At 49.2% G+C, this 18,597-nt stretch overlaps 1 protein-coding gene across 3 annotated transcripts in view; it reads right to left on the bottom strand.

Moving 5' to 3' along the window:
- The window catches only part of ABCA7 (ATP binding cassette subfamily A member 7), a 243,777-nt gene that overhangs the window by 182,060 nt on the left and 43,120 nt on the right, over positions 1-18,597 (bottom strand). For all 3 annotated transcript variants that reach the window (XM_069218017.1, XM_069218018.1, XM_069218019.1), the window contains exons 6-10: positions 12,918-13,039; positions 11,257-11,451; positions 8,988-9,077; positions 7,559-7,793; positions 448-587 (exon numbers count right to left, since the gene is read on the bottom strand). In XM_069218017.1, coding sequence (XP_069074118.1) covers positions 448-587; positions 7,559-7,793; positions 8,988-9,077; positions 11,257-11,451; positions 12,918-13,039 — 782 coding nt within the window. The remainder of the gene's footprint in view (positions 1-447; positions 588-7,558; positions 7,794-8,987; positions 9,078-11,256; positions 11,452-12,917; positions 13,040-18,597) is intronic.

Genomic DNA, 18,597 nt, shown 5'->3' with positions numbered 1-18,597 from the left:
TTAACACTACTCCTTGGATAAGCCTACTGCTCGACCACACTACCACAAAATAGAGCAGTAGTATTATCTCTTTTTACCACTATTTTACCTCTAAGGGGAACCCTTGGACTCTGTGCATGCTATTCCTTACTTTGAAATAGCACATACAGAGCCAACTTCCTACAACACGTGACTAGAGACGCTACTTCTGACACTTTCCTTCTGCAGTGCCAAGAGACCGGGCAATGTATTTGTTACAAATAAGTCCAGTCAGTCAGTCTCAGGGACCACATGTGACTGAGATGGAATTTTCTGACCCTTCACTAACCCAAATGTCTAACCTGGCCATCGCTGACCCGCTGAGGACCCAGTGCCATTAAGGATTGAGTGACCGACCCTGAAGTGAGAGATGCTTGTGGTAACTGCAGGGAAGTGAGACCACGGAGGATGTGTAGATGGACCTCTCACCTCAGCCATGATTCTCGTGGTGACGGGCGTGATCGGGGTGTAGAGGATTCTCCCCAGGAAGAGTGGTTTTATCCCCCGCCAGATGATCCGAGACAAAGGGTTGGATTCCAGGGTTTCCATTAACTCTTTGCAGTGAGGAGCTGTTAAAAAGACAAGTAATAGTTGAGCAATCTTATAACCTTTTATCTCCGTGCCTTTCAAATCTGCAGATTCCTCCCCACGAATCGTCAAAATGAAATTACAAAGCAAAAGTGTCTGCAGGCGGCTGTCCCTCTATGTAGCGCGCAAAGCCAGGCACACTGTGCAGGGGGTCCAGGCAGCCACACGTTGGTTTACAGCGGTAAAAACTAGACCACCTAATGCTCTCATTTCTATGGTAGCTTGGTCGAGCAGTTAGGCCAATCCTGGGGAAGTGCAAAGCATTTGCAATACTCACAGCATCAATCTTGCAGCTCACACGCTTAAAGGAATAAGTAGAGACCAATTTATAAACATACTTCACATTTAGATATACATTTTAAGACCAAGATCATCGGAATTGAGCAAGTACTTCTCAAGATATGAATTCTTGAAGTTTAATAAAAATAGTCTCTTTGTGTGTAATTATGTACCATAGGAATCATATAAAATGACAGAGTGGGTTTACCAAGTTCTTCTTTTGCAGGTTGGTTGTGGTTGTCGGTGGACACGCTGTGCCGGCTGTAGAAGTTCAGGCGGCTCCCAGTTCCGGCAGGAGCGGCAGGAAAAGGTCTCTGGAGCTGGTGCAGGGCACAAGGATGCCCTTAGAAGCAGGAGGTAAGTTGGTTCAAGGTTCGTTTGCAGGAAAATAGGGGCACTCTGGAGGGAGGTCTGGGGTTGGTTCTGAAGTCCCTTGACTGGGGCTTCCTCCTGGTCCTTTTTCAGCCCCGGATGTCCAATGTGGGCTGACCAATACCCTGGGACGTTTGGCCGCTGGAGATCGCAGTGCCACCAAACTTGGCACACTGGCAGGGTTTGCCCTCATGGCCATCGGGTTATAGTTTGGTCCAGCAGGGGCGTCCAGTTTGGGAGTTAGCGGCTGGCCAGTGACACGACCCTCATTGGCTTGGTGGTTTCTTGAGGCTTTAGAGGGGTGCCTCCACTCTGGAGGGAGTTCTCTGGCGCTCTGTAAAGCCTAATGACCCTCTGGGGTTTTTGTAGAGTTGTCCAGTTGTCCAGCGGCTCCTCAGTGGTGATTGTCGAGTCCTGGGTGCAGCAGGCAGGGTTTGGCACCTTTTCTTTGTTGCAGCAGGTCCACAGTTCTCGGGCTTCGGATCTTCTTGGTGAGGGTCTTCTTTTGCCCATTGAAAAAAATGAGTTTTAGGGCTGCCCACTAAATACTTATTTAGTGGGCATTTTAGGGGGAACCTGGTAATGACCAATGGGTTATCTACCTTAGGGTGGCTACACCCACTAAGTGACCACTTCTGGTGGGCAGAAGTCACATCCCTACACCAATTGGCTATTTTCGTTCCATTTAAGATGGAGGAAAATGAAATGTAGAGTCCATCTTGCATGCAACATCTTGGGAGCGGTGCACGCTAGGTAGGGCCACTTCTCCTGTCCTAGGTTTGAATTTCCCTTAGTTGCTCCTGCCAAAAGTAGGGGTTTGTAACAGCGGCCCTCTGCTGCTTGCAGCAGGCCTGGAGGACGAGTTTCAAAAGCGGTAAGCCCTTTGAAGCTCACCAACAGAGCAGTGCACATTTCTGAGGGAAGGGCTTTGTCTTGTATCCCAGAGGGCTGTAGCCCTCACCCCAAGGGTACAGACTTGTGTCTGGAAGTGGCAGGTTGGTTAGGACCAGTCAGGTACATTTTACAATAAATCCAACACTGGTACTAGTTTGAATGTATCATTCTCAGTTGTTTGATACCAAACAACCCAGGGTGCAGAGTGGCCATCATGTAGCTGGGAAACTTGTGTTGGCCAGTGTCAAGCACATGTACTTAAAATGGCTGCTCTGTTCACTCACTATGTCCCCGGTTTGTCAAGGACCCAGGGCATACTGCTCATGCAGCTATGCCCTCACATATAGTATGGTTCCCCCTGCCTTAGGGCTGGAAGGCCTGCTAGAGGGGTGGCTTACCCATAACATATGCAGTGTAGGGTGGACAGGGCACACAGAGAGTGTGCCATGTCATGTTTGTCCTTTTAGGGTTGCCCCAGAACACTCAGCCTGCAATGGCAGTGCTGGGTGCATCTGGGTGTAGGGTCAGTGATATCTAAGAGCGTATCCAATTGTGCCAATGCATCACAACAGATTTAGAGAAAGAGCTCTGGCCCAGGGAACCTGGTTAGCAGGGGCCCTGGGCACTACAACTTCTAGCTGTGAAACCTGTATTGATCAGTGTCCAGGTATTAACATGGCTGCTCTGTTTACTCACTATGTCCCAGGTTTGGCAAGGACAATATTGCTCAGGCAGCTATGCCCTCACATGCAGTATGGTGCAGCCTGCCTTAGGGGTGGAAGGCCTGCCAGAGGGGTGTCTTACCCATAGTGCATGCAGCGTATGGTGGACGGGGCACACAGGCAGTGTGCCATGTCGAGTTTGTGTTTTTGGTCTGCACCAGAGCACTCAGCCTGCTATGGTAGTGCTTGGTGCATCTGGGTGCATGGCCCTAGAGGGTGGCACAATCAGTGCTGCTGCCCTCAGGGGCCTACCCTTAGTACCTCTTGCCCTGGGTACCTAGGTACAATCAACTAGGGGTTTATAGTGGCAGCTAAAGGTATTGCCAATTGTGGCAATGAGTCACAACAGTTTAGGGAAAGAGCTCTGATCCAGGGAATCTGATTAGCAGGGGCCCTGGGCACTACCAGCTTCTAGGCTGCATCATACATCAGGCAAAGAGTGGGGCTAACCACGTCAAAAAGAGGCCTCATCTCACAGTAATGGCTAATGTTATTTGCTCAATAGAGAGAATAACAGACATTAAATGAAAAATGTGAGAAGGGATGGAAAAGCTGGGTCAAGGATTGGATGCTACAAAGGTCTTTTGAGACACCTTCAAGAATGACTGAAGAAAGGGGACTACTCGGAAGCCACAGCATGACTCTTTCACTGAATGCGAGAAGTGTCTCCTTAAGAGGGTCCCAGATAGGAAGGAAAATACACAAAGGGTAAAAACACACTGACGTTATTTGGAAGGTGTCAAACTAGCCCTGGAAGCAGGGAAGAGCAAAGAGCCAAGCGAGAGAATCCAGGAGTAGAATCCAGCAGATGTGCCAACAGACAGAAGCAAAGACCAGAGACAGAAGAGTTAGCAAGAGTGTGATGAATGCAGCATAAAATGAGGGACCACAGAGAAGGCGCGCATGCCTTCAGAATGCCTCCTACATGATCCAAACAGGAACTAATATCCCAGTACTAGACTACGTCATCTATCATTGGGAAACTCTGATAGCTTTCGATGGGTAGACCACCATCTTGCAAAGGTATAAGGCTAGTTCACGGCCCTTTGTGAAACCCATGGTGTCCATTCGGCAAACAAGAAAGAAACCTAGGATTGGCATCCTTTGTCCAGTCCTGCCACCACTCCTCTTACCTGGCCCTCCACACGGGTCGCAGACCATCACGCAAGGTGGCAGAGGTCACGGAAATGTCTGCGCGGATGAGGAGGTACGAAGGCTCAACCTCAGGCTGATTGTGGCATCCAGCGACATACTGCCTGAACGACTGAGTGCTCCTTCTGACCCTGTGTAAACCCTGATGAACTATCAGCTCAGTCTGGGCCACAGACATAACAAACTGCATCGCACACATCACAGCATTACGCATCTTCTAAAACATCTCAATGCAATTCATAAAACGAAAATATCAAATTATTGATACTTCAGCAACAAGCAATGCAATGCTCTAGGAGGGATCCATGGGGTGAACACAGCCAGGACTGAAGGGCTCTGGTGACTGACTGCCCTGGTGCCACAGCTGCCTTGAGGTTTGCTGAGCGGTAATGGCTGCTCAAACTTCAGCCAGGCTCTGTGCAGAGGGATGTTGTGTGATTCAGGTGCTGGGGGATGAGCGTGGAGTTTATGGAGGTGCTGGTGCAACAATGGTTCGATGTCTTTCTTTAAGCTGCGTATCCTTTTAATCAGGATACTCTGTGGAGTTAGGGCTTGCTGGCTACTGCGGACCCTAAGAGCAAGGCCCCCACATGACAGCTAGAGACAGGTGCCACAAATCACATCTTGGAAGTTGTCGCGTCTCTGATGGGCCGGAGTGACAGAGCCATGGATGAGATTCCACAGGCTGCTGGAAGGTGCAGGAGAATGGTGATAGTCCCACGAGTATTGATTAATGTGAGGGCTGGAGCTACAAGAGAGAGAGAAACAGAAAGAGAGACAGACAGACAGACAGAGATAGAGAGGCTTAAAGAGAGAGACAGAGAGATGAATGATTGAAGGACGATAAAGGAGTATATAAAGTTCATTAACGCCTTCGGACTTCAGGCTGTTAATAGCCGATTCATCTGAAAAGACGAAAAGAAACAGAAAAACACCCTCCGCACTTTGAATACATTTCCAGGGCCTGAAATGCTAAGTGTTCTAGGGTAAAGTACAGAGTGAAAGAGAAAGCATCTCACAGGGACGGTCCCACAACTCTCCAGCATCCACCACCCTATCGGGCCTTGCTAAGCCCTGGGCTGACTAGCAGACTAGCAGAGCTCAGCAGCAGGCTGCAGGGTTCTGGAAAAGGAGGAAACAGAATCTTCTCCGGAAGCAGAGGTCAAGTGCCGTATGTTGCCAAATGTATTATACATATGGCCTTAAATTGACCCCTTTGTTGAAGAGGTGACCAATGGGCAGGACTGGGCCTCTCAGTAATATTGTCATATGTTTGAGCTGTGCGCACGACAGGACAATTAAATACTGGATCAGCTGAAACCTACTGAGCTCCTTGCGCAGTATTCCAAGGCACAATTCCTCTCCGCGATCTAAGCGGGAAGTGAACAAGTCCTTGCTATAGTGACAAGCATTGACCGAGGTGGCCGGGGTTGCATTTTTTTGCAGAATTCTAAGTTGAAGAAGTAACACTGCTGTTACCACTTTAAACTGAGAATCCAGTGGAAGCTCAGGGTGCACTATAGAGACCAGATTTCAGACTCTGAGAATCAGGCTATGTGTGATTAGGCCAGGGATTCTGAGACCCGACAGACTTGTTGTTTGTTGCCCAGAGCTGAGCTGAGACGATCATCTGGACGACCCGCAGTGATGTTATGGTGGTAACAAAACCCAAGTAATTGACTGAGTATGGTCAGCGTATGAGAGAGTGAATGCAAATGATCTGAGGAACACCTGCAATGGTTCCAGGTAGAAGTGGAACAAAAACAGGGGATGTGATTATTCCTGAGGGTCTCCCCAAGACTAGTCACTGAAGAGAGGACCAAAGGGGTGAAGAGACATGGCCTGGACTTTCTAGGAAAAGGAAATACAACAGTCAAGAGATTTTCCTCCTAATCCAGCCAAGGCGACACAGTCGGCCAAAAGCTTATGGTGGTGGACAAACCCACAGAGCACCACAACTGTCCCTTGTGTCTCAGCTCGGAGATCATCCTGGGCATCTGGTAGGATGGACTCAGTTCAATGCACCGACGGGAAGCTTAGCGCAACCCAGTCTAGCAGGGCCTTCCCTTTCCGTGGTCTCAGAGCCAGCTGAGCAAGAACCCAGGAACACTGTAAAGAAACAGGCCTGCCGTGAATGGATTTATTACCCCATGTGCCCGCACTGGGATCCTGTGACAGAGGATGTCATTGACAGGTCAGGAAATCACACAACCAAATCTAAAGTGACACAGGGACACACCGGGGACCGGTGGACGGATGGTGTCTATTATCCTTACCTAGAAGGCAGCGTTTCTACCCCTTCAGAAAGTTGCAGAGCTTCAGCTGAAAGAAACTGGTAAAGTAATGTAACCCAATAACTGGATTCATCGAGGGAGGGAGGAGTACAGAAGGAGTACTTATTAACGTTCCCACGCTCTCTCAGTCTCTTAAGGAGTCTGCCACTCAGATCTAGTGGTGAAGACTGGCCGAATGCCATCCACTCTTGCAGAACTCGGAGGCTACACTGAAGGGACACTGCATGCTGGATTCTGTCTGCATTGGATACAATCTCTTCACTTAGTCGTGCCAAGAGCTCCGTGAGTCACCTCAAATAAAAGCTACCTTTGTCTGCTTTAGTTCCATCTTCAATGTGGTACATTTGAGATGGAAGGTGTGGTTGAAATCTTTCTTCCAATTAAACCCCTGCCATCTTCTAACACCACTGCTCCCCTAACGTGCACAAGACTCAGGAACTAGAAGGAGGCCTTCCTTCCTGGGGGGCTCTGATGCAGCCCTCGCTCTCAGCTGAATGAACGGTGCTCCCTGAGGTGGGTGCTGAGAGACCAGGCGTCTGGTACAGCCATCAGCACAGACCTCTCCGACGAGAAGCCAGCAGGGCAGAACTAAAGAAAGGGAAACTATTGTGGAAATGTACACAGCGCAGAGACAACTAAAGTGTGGCTAAAAGGGAAAAATAACAACATATTACTGTACGAGGGGAAGCAATGGGCACTGACTGGCAGAGCCTTACAAGGCCTTTCATCTCTTGCAAACTGCTGTGAGTACCTCTCAGACCTAACAAAACTCAAAATGCATGAGTAACGGCGTGCTGTTTGTTACAGTCTGTTTAAAGTGGCAGAGTAGTACCACAACTCCCAGCCAGCCAACATCCACTTCACACACAACTTTATTAAACTTCGTGCAAGCGTAGTGTTAACATCTGAATCACACAGTGCACGCTAATGTGCAATGGCCAGTCGTGTGCAAGTCAACGATGCAATGATGCAGACTGGTGCAATCTAAGGGACTCAACGCAAAACCATTTCTAGTTCAACTGAACACTTAGACCCAGTACTACAAACTCAAATGCTCCAAAGTTTAAATGTTTCAGTCACAAACAGCTACTGTTCTTATACCACCAGCTTTATTTTGGGATCCAGCTTGTGCTTTACCAAGCGACGCCCAGGCGACTCGTCCTTGAGTGGGCAGTTCAGCTATTCTGCACCACCCCATCTTGAAACAGAACCTGTGACCCAGGACCCAGCTCCCCTCACCTGTGGAGTTGTCCTGCGAAGTCTCCCGACTCTCTGCGGTACTTCGATTTAAGAAAGCCTTGATGTCGTTGTCTTCGTACCAGTTCAGTGATGGTATCTTAAGTCCACCAGAGCCCTGAGGGCCACAAACAATCCGTGATACAGCTTCAAACACTCCTTGTGAAGTGCTGGTGTTACGCTGCGCCAGGCCTTGAACCTCCTTCTGGAAGTCGGAGAAGCTGGACATAGCAGGAACCTACGAGGAGGCAGGAGGCAACAAAGCAAGGTAAATATCTAGGCATTTAATGCTTCATCTATATGTGCGACCATACGTGGACACCTGACCTCCACAACATCTGGGGCGCTCTACCCAGGGAGAGCATGTCTGTCTGCTGATGCAAGGAGGCTCTGGAGGGGTTTTAGAGGACAGTTAGTCCCCTGCACACCCTGCAGTGCACAAATCTCCACAGGCTGCCTGTTACCCGATCACTGGCATCTGTCCGTGTTCTAACTGATAACGAGAATGTATATTTCGACGCTGGGGATGAGCTGATTGTCCCCTATCCGGAGGATGACATGAGCCTTATTCAACTTTTAGGACCCGCAAGTCCTCGGCTCTGTCACTTCTCTGCCTCTGGGTCTAAACTCTATAATGTCCCATATCTAGAACTCACTCAAAGGCTGTCTGAGCCTCTCTGTTCTCCGGTTCATTAAGATGGGCTCAGCTCCCATTTGCTAATTTGTAGGTGGCCACCTGAGCTCCTTCGGACATCTCTTTCCTCGAGCTCCGAGTCTCCCGTGCTGCACTCCAAGACATTCAATGGTATGCTGTTGCCATCTCTTCCTGGAGGTACGCTGGACCTCCAGCTACTCAGTCTCGAAGAGTGAAGTACCTCCCGAGCAGAAACTCTGTTCAAGCACCAGATCCCTTCCTCATTGATATGAGCCTGAAAGTTTATGCCTCCGAGACCCTCAGCCCGGAGCAGGAGTCCTCCATGAGCCTTGATCTAGACCTCCAGGGCTTGCTACGCTGCCTTCAGAGACTCCCAATCCACAGCAGGAGGCCTCATCCTTAATCCTGAACTTGAGACCCCCCATGAAGCTGTCCAAGTCCCTCAATCTTGAATGTTGGAGCACTCCGTGCTGCCCTTTAATCCGCACTATCCTGAGTGCGAGAGCCCCTCGTGCTCTCCTCCAAGCCCCCAATCCTGAGCAGGTGAGACATCCATGCTGTTCCCCAAAGGACGCCTCAACCTCGCAGCCCATGAGCAGAGCTTGTGTCTAGACACAACGTAAGAGCCTTCTCTCTCTACATATTGGGAGGGTCTGACATGTCCTTCTTCCCTCATCACCTGGTTCTAGGGCTGAACCTGCCCACCCGCCGCCCCCGTGAAAGAGAGAGGTTTGGCTGGTGCCAGTGTTTTACCACAAAAGGAGATGATGGTTTTACCTCTTGTGCAAGAACTTGTATCCCCTGAGAGACGGCGTCCAAAGCCTCCATCACCTCGGCCGCGGCATCCGCCTCGGACAACATCCTCTCCTGCGTGGGGAAGCGCGTAGAGACCGTGAGCTGTGACTTTAAACGTCAGCTGCACATTCACATTAATAATGCTTACCCTGACAGACATGCATGGCCTAGCATACGACACTCTTAGAAAAAATGAAAAGTGCTGAAGCATCAAAGAACTTCCACCTTCTCCTCTGTCAGCGGTCTCACGGCACTGAAAGCAGCAGAAGCTTCTCTACAGTCAGAGGTCTCACAGCACTGAAAGCAGCAGAAGCTTCTCCTCTGTCAGTGGTCTCACAGCACTGAAAGCAGAAGCTTCTCCTCTGTCAGTGGTCTCACAGCACTGAAAGCAGCAGAAGCTTCTCCTCTGTCAGTGGTCTCACAGCACTGAAAGCAGAAGAAGCTTCTCCTCTGTCACTGGTCTCAGGGCAATGAAATCAGCAGAAGCTTCTCCTCTGTCACTGGTCTCACAGCACTGAAAACAGAAGCTTCTCTACAGTCAGAGGTCTCACAGCACTGTAGGAACTCTCCTCTGTCACTAGTCGCACTGCACTGAAAGCAGCAGAAGCTTCTCCTCTGTCACTAGTTGCACTGCACTGAAAGCAGCAGAAGCTTCTCCTCTGTCAGTGGTCTCCCAGCACTGAAAGCTTCTGGAAGCTTCTCCTCTGTCAGTGGTCTCAAAGCACTGAAAGCAGCAGAAGCTTCTCCTCTGTCAGTGGTCTCACAGCACTGAAAGCAGCAGAAGCTCCTCCTCTGCCAGTGGTCTCAGGGCACTGAAAGCAGCAGAAGCTCCTCCTCTGTCAGTGGTCTCAGGGCACTGAAAGCAGCAGAAGCTCCTTCTCTGTCAGTGGTCTCACAGCACTGAAAGCAGCAGAAGCTCCTCCTCGGTCAGTGGTTTCAGGGCACTGAAAGCAGCAGAAGCTTCTCCTCTGTCAGTGGTCTCACAGCACTGAAAGCAGCAGAAGCGCTTCTCCTCTGCCACTGGTCTCACAGCACTGAAAACAGCAGAAGCTCCTCCTCTGTCAGTGGTCTCAGGGCACTGAAAGCAGCAGAATCTCCTCCTCTGTCAGTGCTCTCACAGCACTGAAAGCAGCAGAAGCTCCTCCTCTGCCAGTGGTCTCACAGCACTGAAAGCAGCAGAAGCTTCTCCTGTCAGTGGTCTCAGGGCACTGAAAGCAGCCGAAGCTTCTCCTCTGTCACTAGTCGCACTGCACTGAAAGCAGCAGAACCGCCTCCTCTGCCAGTGGTCGCACAGCACTGAAAGCAGCAGAAGCTCCTCCTCTGTCAGTGGTCTCAGGGCACTGAAAGCAGCAGAAGCTTCTCCTCAGTCAGTGGTCTCACAACACTGAAAGCAGCAGAAGCTCTTCCTCTGTCAGTGGTCTCACAGCACTGAAAGCAGGAGAAGCTTCTCCTCTGTCACTGGTCTCAGGGCACTGAAAGCAGCAGAAGCGTCTCCTCTGTCAGTGGTGTCACAGCACTGAAAGCAGCAGAAGCTTCTCCTCGGTCAGTGGTCTCACAGCACTGAAAGCAACAGAAGCTCCTCCTCTGTCAGTGGTCTCAGGGCACTGAAAGCAGCAGAAGCTTCTCCTCTGTCTGTGGTCTAAGGGCACTGAAAGCAGCAGAAGCTTCTCCTCTGTCACTGGTCTCAGGGCACTGAAAGCAGCAGAAGCTTCTCCTCTGTCTGTGGTCTCAGGGCACTGAAAGCAGCAGAAGCGTCTCCTCTGTCAGTGGTCTCAGGGCAGTAAAGGGAGAGGAAGCTGTAGACCACATCCATACCTATGGTACAGATGTAGACCAGGTCCATATCTAAGATACAGCCACAGACCAGGTCCATACCTAAGGTACAGCAACAGACCAGGTCCATACCTAAGATACAGCCACAGACGAGGTCCATACCTAAGGTACAGCCACAGACCAGGTCCATACCTAAGGTGCAGCTGTAGACCAGGTCCATAACTAAGGTGCAGCTGTAGACCAGGTACACACTTAAGGTGCAGCTGTAGACCAGGTACACACTTAAGGTGCAGCTGTAGACCAGGTCCATTCCTAAGGTACAGCCACAGACCAGTTCCATACCTAAGGTGCAGATGTAGACCAGGTCCATACCTATGGTACAACTATGGACTAAGCTTCCAGCAATCGGAGCCTTGCGCTCCTCACAGAGAGACACACACTCAGCAGCACAGGACATGGATGAAGGTGTCACACTTACCTGTACCAGACGCAAGTAATCAACCTGTGAGAGGAAGGACCGTTCCATGGCCAGCAAGGTGGACTCGGGTAAGGCGCACAGCACTCTCTGCACCTCACCGAATGACTTATTACTGCTGATCACTAAAACCTGCGATAGCAATGTTGTGCTGCACGTCACCTCCTTCAGCTGCACCCCCATCCGAGCGAAAGACAGCTGGGGAAAGAAAGGAAAGGCTGAAGGATGGAGGCGTCAACCACTAGTCACCAGCACATGGGAAGCCTAGGTTAGCCTTTGCCTTTAGACATTGCGCCTCATAGACCTGACAGGAAACAGGCCCATCAAAATCATTGGCAGACATACTGCCACCGTTTGGCGATCCATTCTAATTATACCGACAGAGAAAAAAAGAAAACACCTGGTGGAATAAAAGGCAATGCTGTCTCTAACGAAAGAAGGAAAAAATCGAGATACAAGGTGGATGACAAGAAACCCTTTCGTAAATCTCACTACTGTTGAAGGGAATCGTGGGACAGTTTCAGTGCAAAAAAAATAAATTAAGTAAATACTGTGGCAATGCCAAGGCAGCCACCACCAACGCACCACACCTTTAGGATTTATCTTGCTTCCTTGAAAAGAGTGATGGTTGAAGCTGTCTACATCCATGCTGAAGTGACCACACTGCTTGAAGGGGGCCGCTGACAGCAGCGAGGAACTGCCCCAGTGCGTACCGCCAACCTCCCGCTTTAAATACAATAAATCCTGCTCTAATTATTAATGTTTAAAATGAGCCCACTCCTGATCAACAGGGCTTTCCATCTACCCACTTCAAATGTTTATTTTAAATTATTTTCTGTATGGCTTTATGAATTGTAAACTTAAGCGAATCAACTTAAAACCCTTGGAATGAGGCACATGTCAGTCACACCTGCACTCAAGAGACCTTCACATTTGGACAAACATCAGTTTTCAGAGTTTTGAGCCAGATACACTGCCAATATTCCCAGGCCACTCTTCCAGCGAGTGGAGGAATCACAGGCCACTCTTCCAGCGAGTGGAGGAATCACAGGCCACTCTTCCAGCGAGTGGAGGAATCACAGGCCACTCTTCCAGCGAGTGGAGGAATCACAGGCCACTCTTCCAGCGAGTGGAGGAATCACAGGCCACTCTTCCAGCGAGTGGAGGAATCACTGACTCACGGGCCCTCTCCGCTGGCTCCTCAGTTACTAGCCCTTTTCTGGTGTCTCTCCAAGTGCACTGCAGCACATAGCTTAACTAACACGGTTCCTACTACTCACGATTGGTCCGTCAATGTCCTTTCCTACTTGCGCAGGAGGAGGCATATAACTCAAGCCTTTACCAACGAGTGGTTGTCCACCGAAGACGACATGCCTCAAGCCCCGGCACCTTACTGAAGGCCATTTCCATGTCTACGCTTGCCCAGCATGTGTGCCCGCATGTGGCAGGAGTCGATCAGCCCTTCGAGCTCAGCTTGCCGAGCCAATGCCCATGGGTTCTGTTGTCGATCGGACTTCAGCTGCTACTTCCGAGGGACTGTGTGCTCAACTGCTCAATGGGTTCATCACAGGAATGTATTTGCTTTTCTAATGGATTCTTACCCAAGGGGCAGTTATATAAAGACAGAACCATGGTCCACAGATACCACCTAGAAAGGTACTCACGATGCGGGGCGTGAGCCGAGCCTGCAGGAGGGTCTCCGCTACCTCTGGAGACAGAGAGGCATTCCCCTGCAGGAACCGGGAGAACGTCTCCGCGGGCTTCAGAAGGTCCTGGAGAATCCACTCTGAAAGAAAGACACCGTTTGGAAACAATTCAAAGGAAGGGAAAAGAGAAAAGGGAGGGTTGGAACAAGAACAGGGCCAGGGAGGAGGAAAAAGAAAAAGAGTGAATAAAACGGAGAAAGAAGGCGAGAGGGAGGGAAGAGAGGATGTGAGAGAAAGACGGCAGGAGTAGGAGAAGGATAGAAAGGGAGAAGAGAGAGAAGACACGATAGGTAGAAGGAGATACGCAGGAGTGAAGGAGGGAAACGGGCAAGAAGAGGCAATGGAAGAGCAACACAGACACACATGTGAGTATATCTCACTATTCCAACTCTCAACCAGCCTTCACAGGCATAGATCTCTTCTGCACCCTTCACTGTACCCTCAGAGGACTGCCCAACCCTCCGTCACTCATTCAAGCACTTGAGACAGCCCAACTCCACCCTAACTCTCCATGAGGTCTCTTAGGAACAACCGACTGCTGCACCCGCTATTCAGCCACTGAGGGACAACTCGCTGCCTTCTGTCTGATTAGGATCATGGAGAGGTGCCCTGCCCCATTGTCCAGTTCGGGGCCACAAAGTGGCTGCTCACTCCTTCTGCCCCGATTCAAGGCCCCTTGAGGGCTGTTCACTCCTGACGGTGAGGGATGTCTGACCCCGGCTTCAGGCTAGCTACTGTCAGAAGCAGCAGACACTAGACCTCAGTTGGTCCATGTTGAGTTACTGACCTCGGTGTAGTGTGACGAGGCAGCATGTGATCACTAAAGGGTAAGCTGCTGCCATCTCACTCTCAGAAGACAAGCCATATGAAAAGGGTGAGCAGCCCTAGAGCGCCTTCCTGCAGTTTGTTTGGGCCTACTTGGCATGCCACTAGACCGCTGTGACCCCAGCCCAGTGAGGGAACGAAAAGCACTCCAAGCAAAGCATCTGTGATGTTTAACTTCTCAATTATGGACACTATGCTGTCTTCTCATGACTTGTAGCTCAGGCTAGAGGAAGTGCCTGGTAGCTAACTGGTCAGTACTTTATAACCCACAATGGTGGGGATCTGTCATTTACAAACCACACCAAGAATCAGTACTTTACAACCCACACTCGGCATACGTCGTTTACAACCCACACTCTGCATCAGTCGTTTACAACCCACACTCGGCATCAAGTCGTTTACAACCCACACTCGGCATCAAGTCGTTTACAACCCACACTCAGCATCAGTCGTTTACAACCCACACTAAGCATTAGTCGTTTACAACCCACACTTGGCATCCATCGTTCACAACCCACACTCGCCATCAGTGCTTTGCAAACCACACTCTGCATCAGTACTTTACAACCCACACTCTGCATCAGTTGTTTACAACCTACACTCGGCATCAGTCGTTTACAACCCACACTCGGCATCCGTCGGTTTACAACCCACACTCGCATCAGTCATTTACAACCCACACTCAGCAGCAATCATTTACAACCCACATCACGCATCAGTCATTTACAACCCACACTCGGCATCACTCGTTTACAACCCACACCAGGCATCAGAAGTTTACAACCCACACTCAGCATCAGTCGTTTACAACCCACACTCAGCATCAGTTGTTTACAACCCACACTCAGCATCACTCATTTACAACCCACACTCTGCATCACTCATTTACAACCCACACCGGGCATCAATCGTTTACAACCCACATTCGGCATCAGTCATTTACAACCCACATTCGGCATCAGTCATTTAGAACCCACATTGAGCATCAGTAGTTTACAACCCACTTTGGGTATCAGCACTGTGTAATTGACACTCAGCATCAGAAGTTTAAAACCCACGCTGGGCATCAGAAGTGTACAACCCACGCTGGGCATCAGCAGTTTACAACCTACACTGGACAACAGTACTTTACAACCCACACTAGCTATCAGTAGTTCACAACTCACATTCAGCATCAGTACTGTGCAACTGACACTCGGCATCAGTACTTCACAAGGCACACTGGGCCTCAGTAGTTTACAACCCACACTCTGCATCAGTACTTTACAACCCACATTGGGCAACAGTAGTTTAGAACCCACAATGGGCATCAGTAGTTTAAAACCCACACTGAGCATCAGTAGTTTACAACCCACACTGAGCATCAGTAGTTTACAACCCACACTGAGCATCAGTAGTTTACAACCCACACTGGCATCAGTAGTTTACAACCCACATTGGGCATCAGTAGTTTACAACCCACACTCGGCATCAGTAGTTTAAAACCCACACTGATCATCAGTAGTATACAACCCACAGTGGGCATCAGCACTGTGCAACTGACACTCGGCATCAGTAGTTTACAATTCACGCTGGGCATCAGAAGGTTACAACCTACGATGGGCATCAGAATTTACAACCTACACTGGACAACAGTAGTTTACAAACCACAATGGGCATCAGTAGTTTAAAACCCACACTGAGCATCAGTAGTTTACAACCCACACTCGGCATCAGTAGTTCACAACCCACATTCAGCATCCGTACTGTGCAACTGACACTCAGCATCAGTACTTCATAAGGCACACTGGGCATCAGTAGTTTACAACCCACACTCTGCATCAGTACTTTACAACCCACATTGGGCAACAGTAGTTTAGAACCCACAATGGGCATCAGTAGTTTAAAACCCACACTGAGCATCAGTAGTTTACAACCCACACGGAGCATCAGTAGTTTACAACCCACATTGGGCATCAGTAGTTTACAACCCACATTGGGCATCAGTAGTTTACAACCCACGCTCGGCATCAGTAGTTTAAAACCCACACTGAGCATCAGTAGTTTACAACCCACACTCGGCATCAGTAGTTTACAACACACACTCGGCATCAGTAGTTTACAACCCACACTCGGCATCAGTAGTTTAAAACCCACACTCGGCATCAGTAGTTCACAACCCACATTCAGCATCAGTACTGTGCAACTGACACTCAGCATCAGTACTTCACAAGGCACACTGGGCATCAGTAGTTTACAACCCACACTCTGCATCAGTACTTTACAACCCACATTGGGCAACAGTAGTTTAGAACCCACAATGGGCATCAGTAGTTTAAAACCCACACTGAGCATCAGTAGTTTACAACCCACACTGGCATCAGTAGTTTACAACCCACATTGGGCATAAGTAGTTCACAACCCACATTGGGCATCAGTAGTTTACAACCCACACTCGGCATCAGTAGTTTAAAACCCACACTGAGGAACAGTAGTTTACAACCCACACTCGGCATCAGTAGTTTAAAACCCACACTGAGCATCAGTAGTTTACAACCCACAGTGGGCATCAGCACTGTGCAACTGACACTCGGCATCAGAAGTTTAAAACCCACGCTGGGCATCAGAAGTGTACAACCCACGCTGGGCATCAGCAGTTTACAACCTACACTGGACAACAGTACTTTACAACCCACACTGGTTATCAGTAGTTCACAACCCACATTCAGCATCAGTACTGTGCAACTGACACTCAGCATCAGTACTTCACAACACACACTGGGCATCAGTAGTTTACAACCCACACTCTGCATCAGTACTGTACAACCCACACTGAGCATCAGTAGTTTACAACCCACACTGGCATCAGTAGTTTACAACCCACATTGGGCATCAGTAGTTTACAATCCACATTGGGCATCAGTAGTTTACAATCCACACTCGGCATCAGTAGTTTAAAACCCACACTGAGCATCAGTAGTTTGCAACCCACACTGAGCATCAGCACTGTGCAACTGACACTGAGCATCAGTACTTTACAACCCACACTGGGCATCAGTACTTTACAACCCACACTGGGCATCAGTACTCTACAACCCACACTGAGCATCAGTAGTTTAGAACCCACACTGAGCATCAGTAGTTTACAAACCACACTGGGAATCAGTCATTTACAACTCACACTGGGCAACTGACGCTCGGCATCAGTACTTTACAACCCACACTGAGCATCAGTACTCTACAACCCACACTGGGCATCAGTATTTTAGAATGCACACTAACCATCAGTAGTTTACACCCCACATTGGGCATCAGTACGGTGCAACTGACACTCAGCATCAGTACTTAACAACCCACACTGGGCATCAGTAGTTTACAACCCACACTGGGCATCAGTACTGTGCAACTGACACTAGGCATCAGTAGTTTAGAACCCACCCTGAGCATCAGTAGTTTAGAACTCACAATGAGCATCAGTAGTTTACACCCCACATTGGGCATCAGTACTGTGCAACTGATACTCGTCATACGTAGTTTAGAACCCACACTGAGCATCAGTAGTTTACACCCCACAATAGGCATCAGTACTGTGCAACTGACACTCAGCATCAGTACTTTACAACCCACATTGGGCATCAGTAGTTTACAACCCGCACTGAGCATCAGTACTTTACAACCCACACTGAGCATCAGTACTTTACAACCCACACTGAGCATCAGTACTTTACAACCGACACTCGCCATCAGTTGTTGACAACCAACACTGAGCATCAGTAATGTGCAACTGACACTCGGCATCAGTACTTTAGAACCCACACTGGGCATCAGTACTGTGCAACTGACACTCATCATACGTAGTTTAGAAACCACACTGAGCATCAGTAGTTTAGAACCCACATTGGGCATCAGCAGTTTAGAACCCACACTGAGCATCAGTAGTTTACACCCCACAATAGGCATCAGTACTGTGCAACTGACACTCGGCATCAGTACTTTACAACCCATATTGGGCATCAGTAGTTTACAATCCACACTGGGCATCACTACTGTGCAACTGACATTCAGAATCAGTACTTTACAACCCACACTCAGCATCAGTAGTTTAGCACCCACACTGGGCATCAGTAGTTTACAACCCACACTGGGTATCAGTAGTTTAGAACCCACACTGAGCATCAGTAGTTTACAACCCACACTGAGCATCAGTAGTTTACAACCCACACTGAGCATCAGTAGTTTACAACCCACACTGGGCATCAGTAGTTTACACCAAACACTGAGCATCAGTACTGTGCAACTGATACTCGCATCAGTACTTTCAGACTCGCCGTCTCCAAGTAAAGATAAGGCTGCTCTAGGTATTACTTCAGTGCTCGTTCTGCATGTTCTCCTTTATCTTGAAACATCTTCACTGCCGGCAGGGCCCAGGGTCCCTTTACGAACCCTTGCACTGTCCATCGCTACGTCCGATCAAAGAAACACGGCCCCATACTCTGCGATCCTTCCGCAAGCCTCTCTGAACATTCCACTTTTTGGTGTGGTTAGATCCGATGTTACCCTCTTCTCATGCTCAGCCATACATTTTCAATTTTCTCCCCAGGGAATTCAGAAACATTTCCTTTCACTTACACTTTAGGAAGTAACTTACATTCACTTGTTTACATAATTTTCTTACATTGGTTTTGGTTCTACGTTACTCCATGTTACTATTTTGTCTGCAGTGCCCAGAGACCATGGCATTACATGAGGCGCATAACAAAGCATCTGGGGCTGGATCCGGCAGAGGATAACTGCTGGTACGACCAGGGGTGCCACAGCAAGGGGAGGCAGTTAA

Source organism: Pleurodeles waltl, chromosome 12, assembly GCF_031143425.1.
Source record: "Pleurodeles waltl isolate 20211129_DDA chromosome 12, aPleWal1.hap1.20221129, whole genome shotgun sequence".
NCBI lineage: Eukaryota > Metazoa > Chordata > Amphibia > Caudata > Salamandridae > Pleurodeles > Pleurodeles waltl.
The sequence above is the reverse complement of the archived record's forward strand: the minus strand, read 5'-3'. Positions and strand labels throughout refer to the sequence as shown.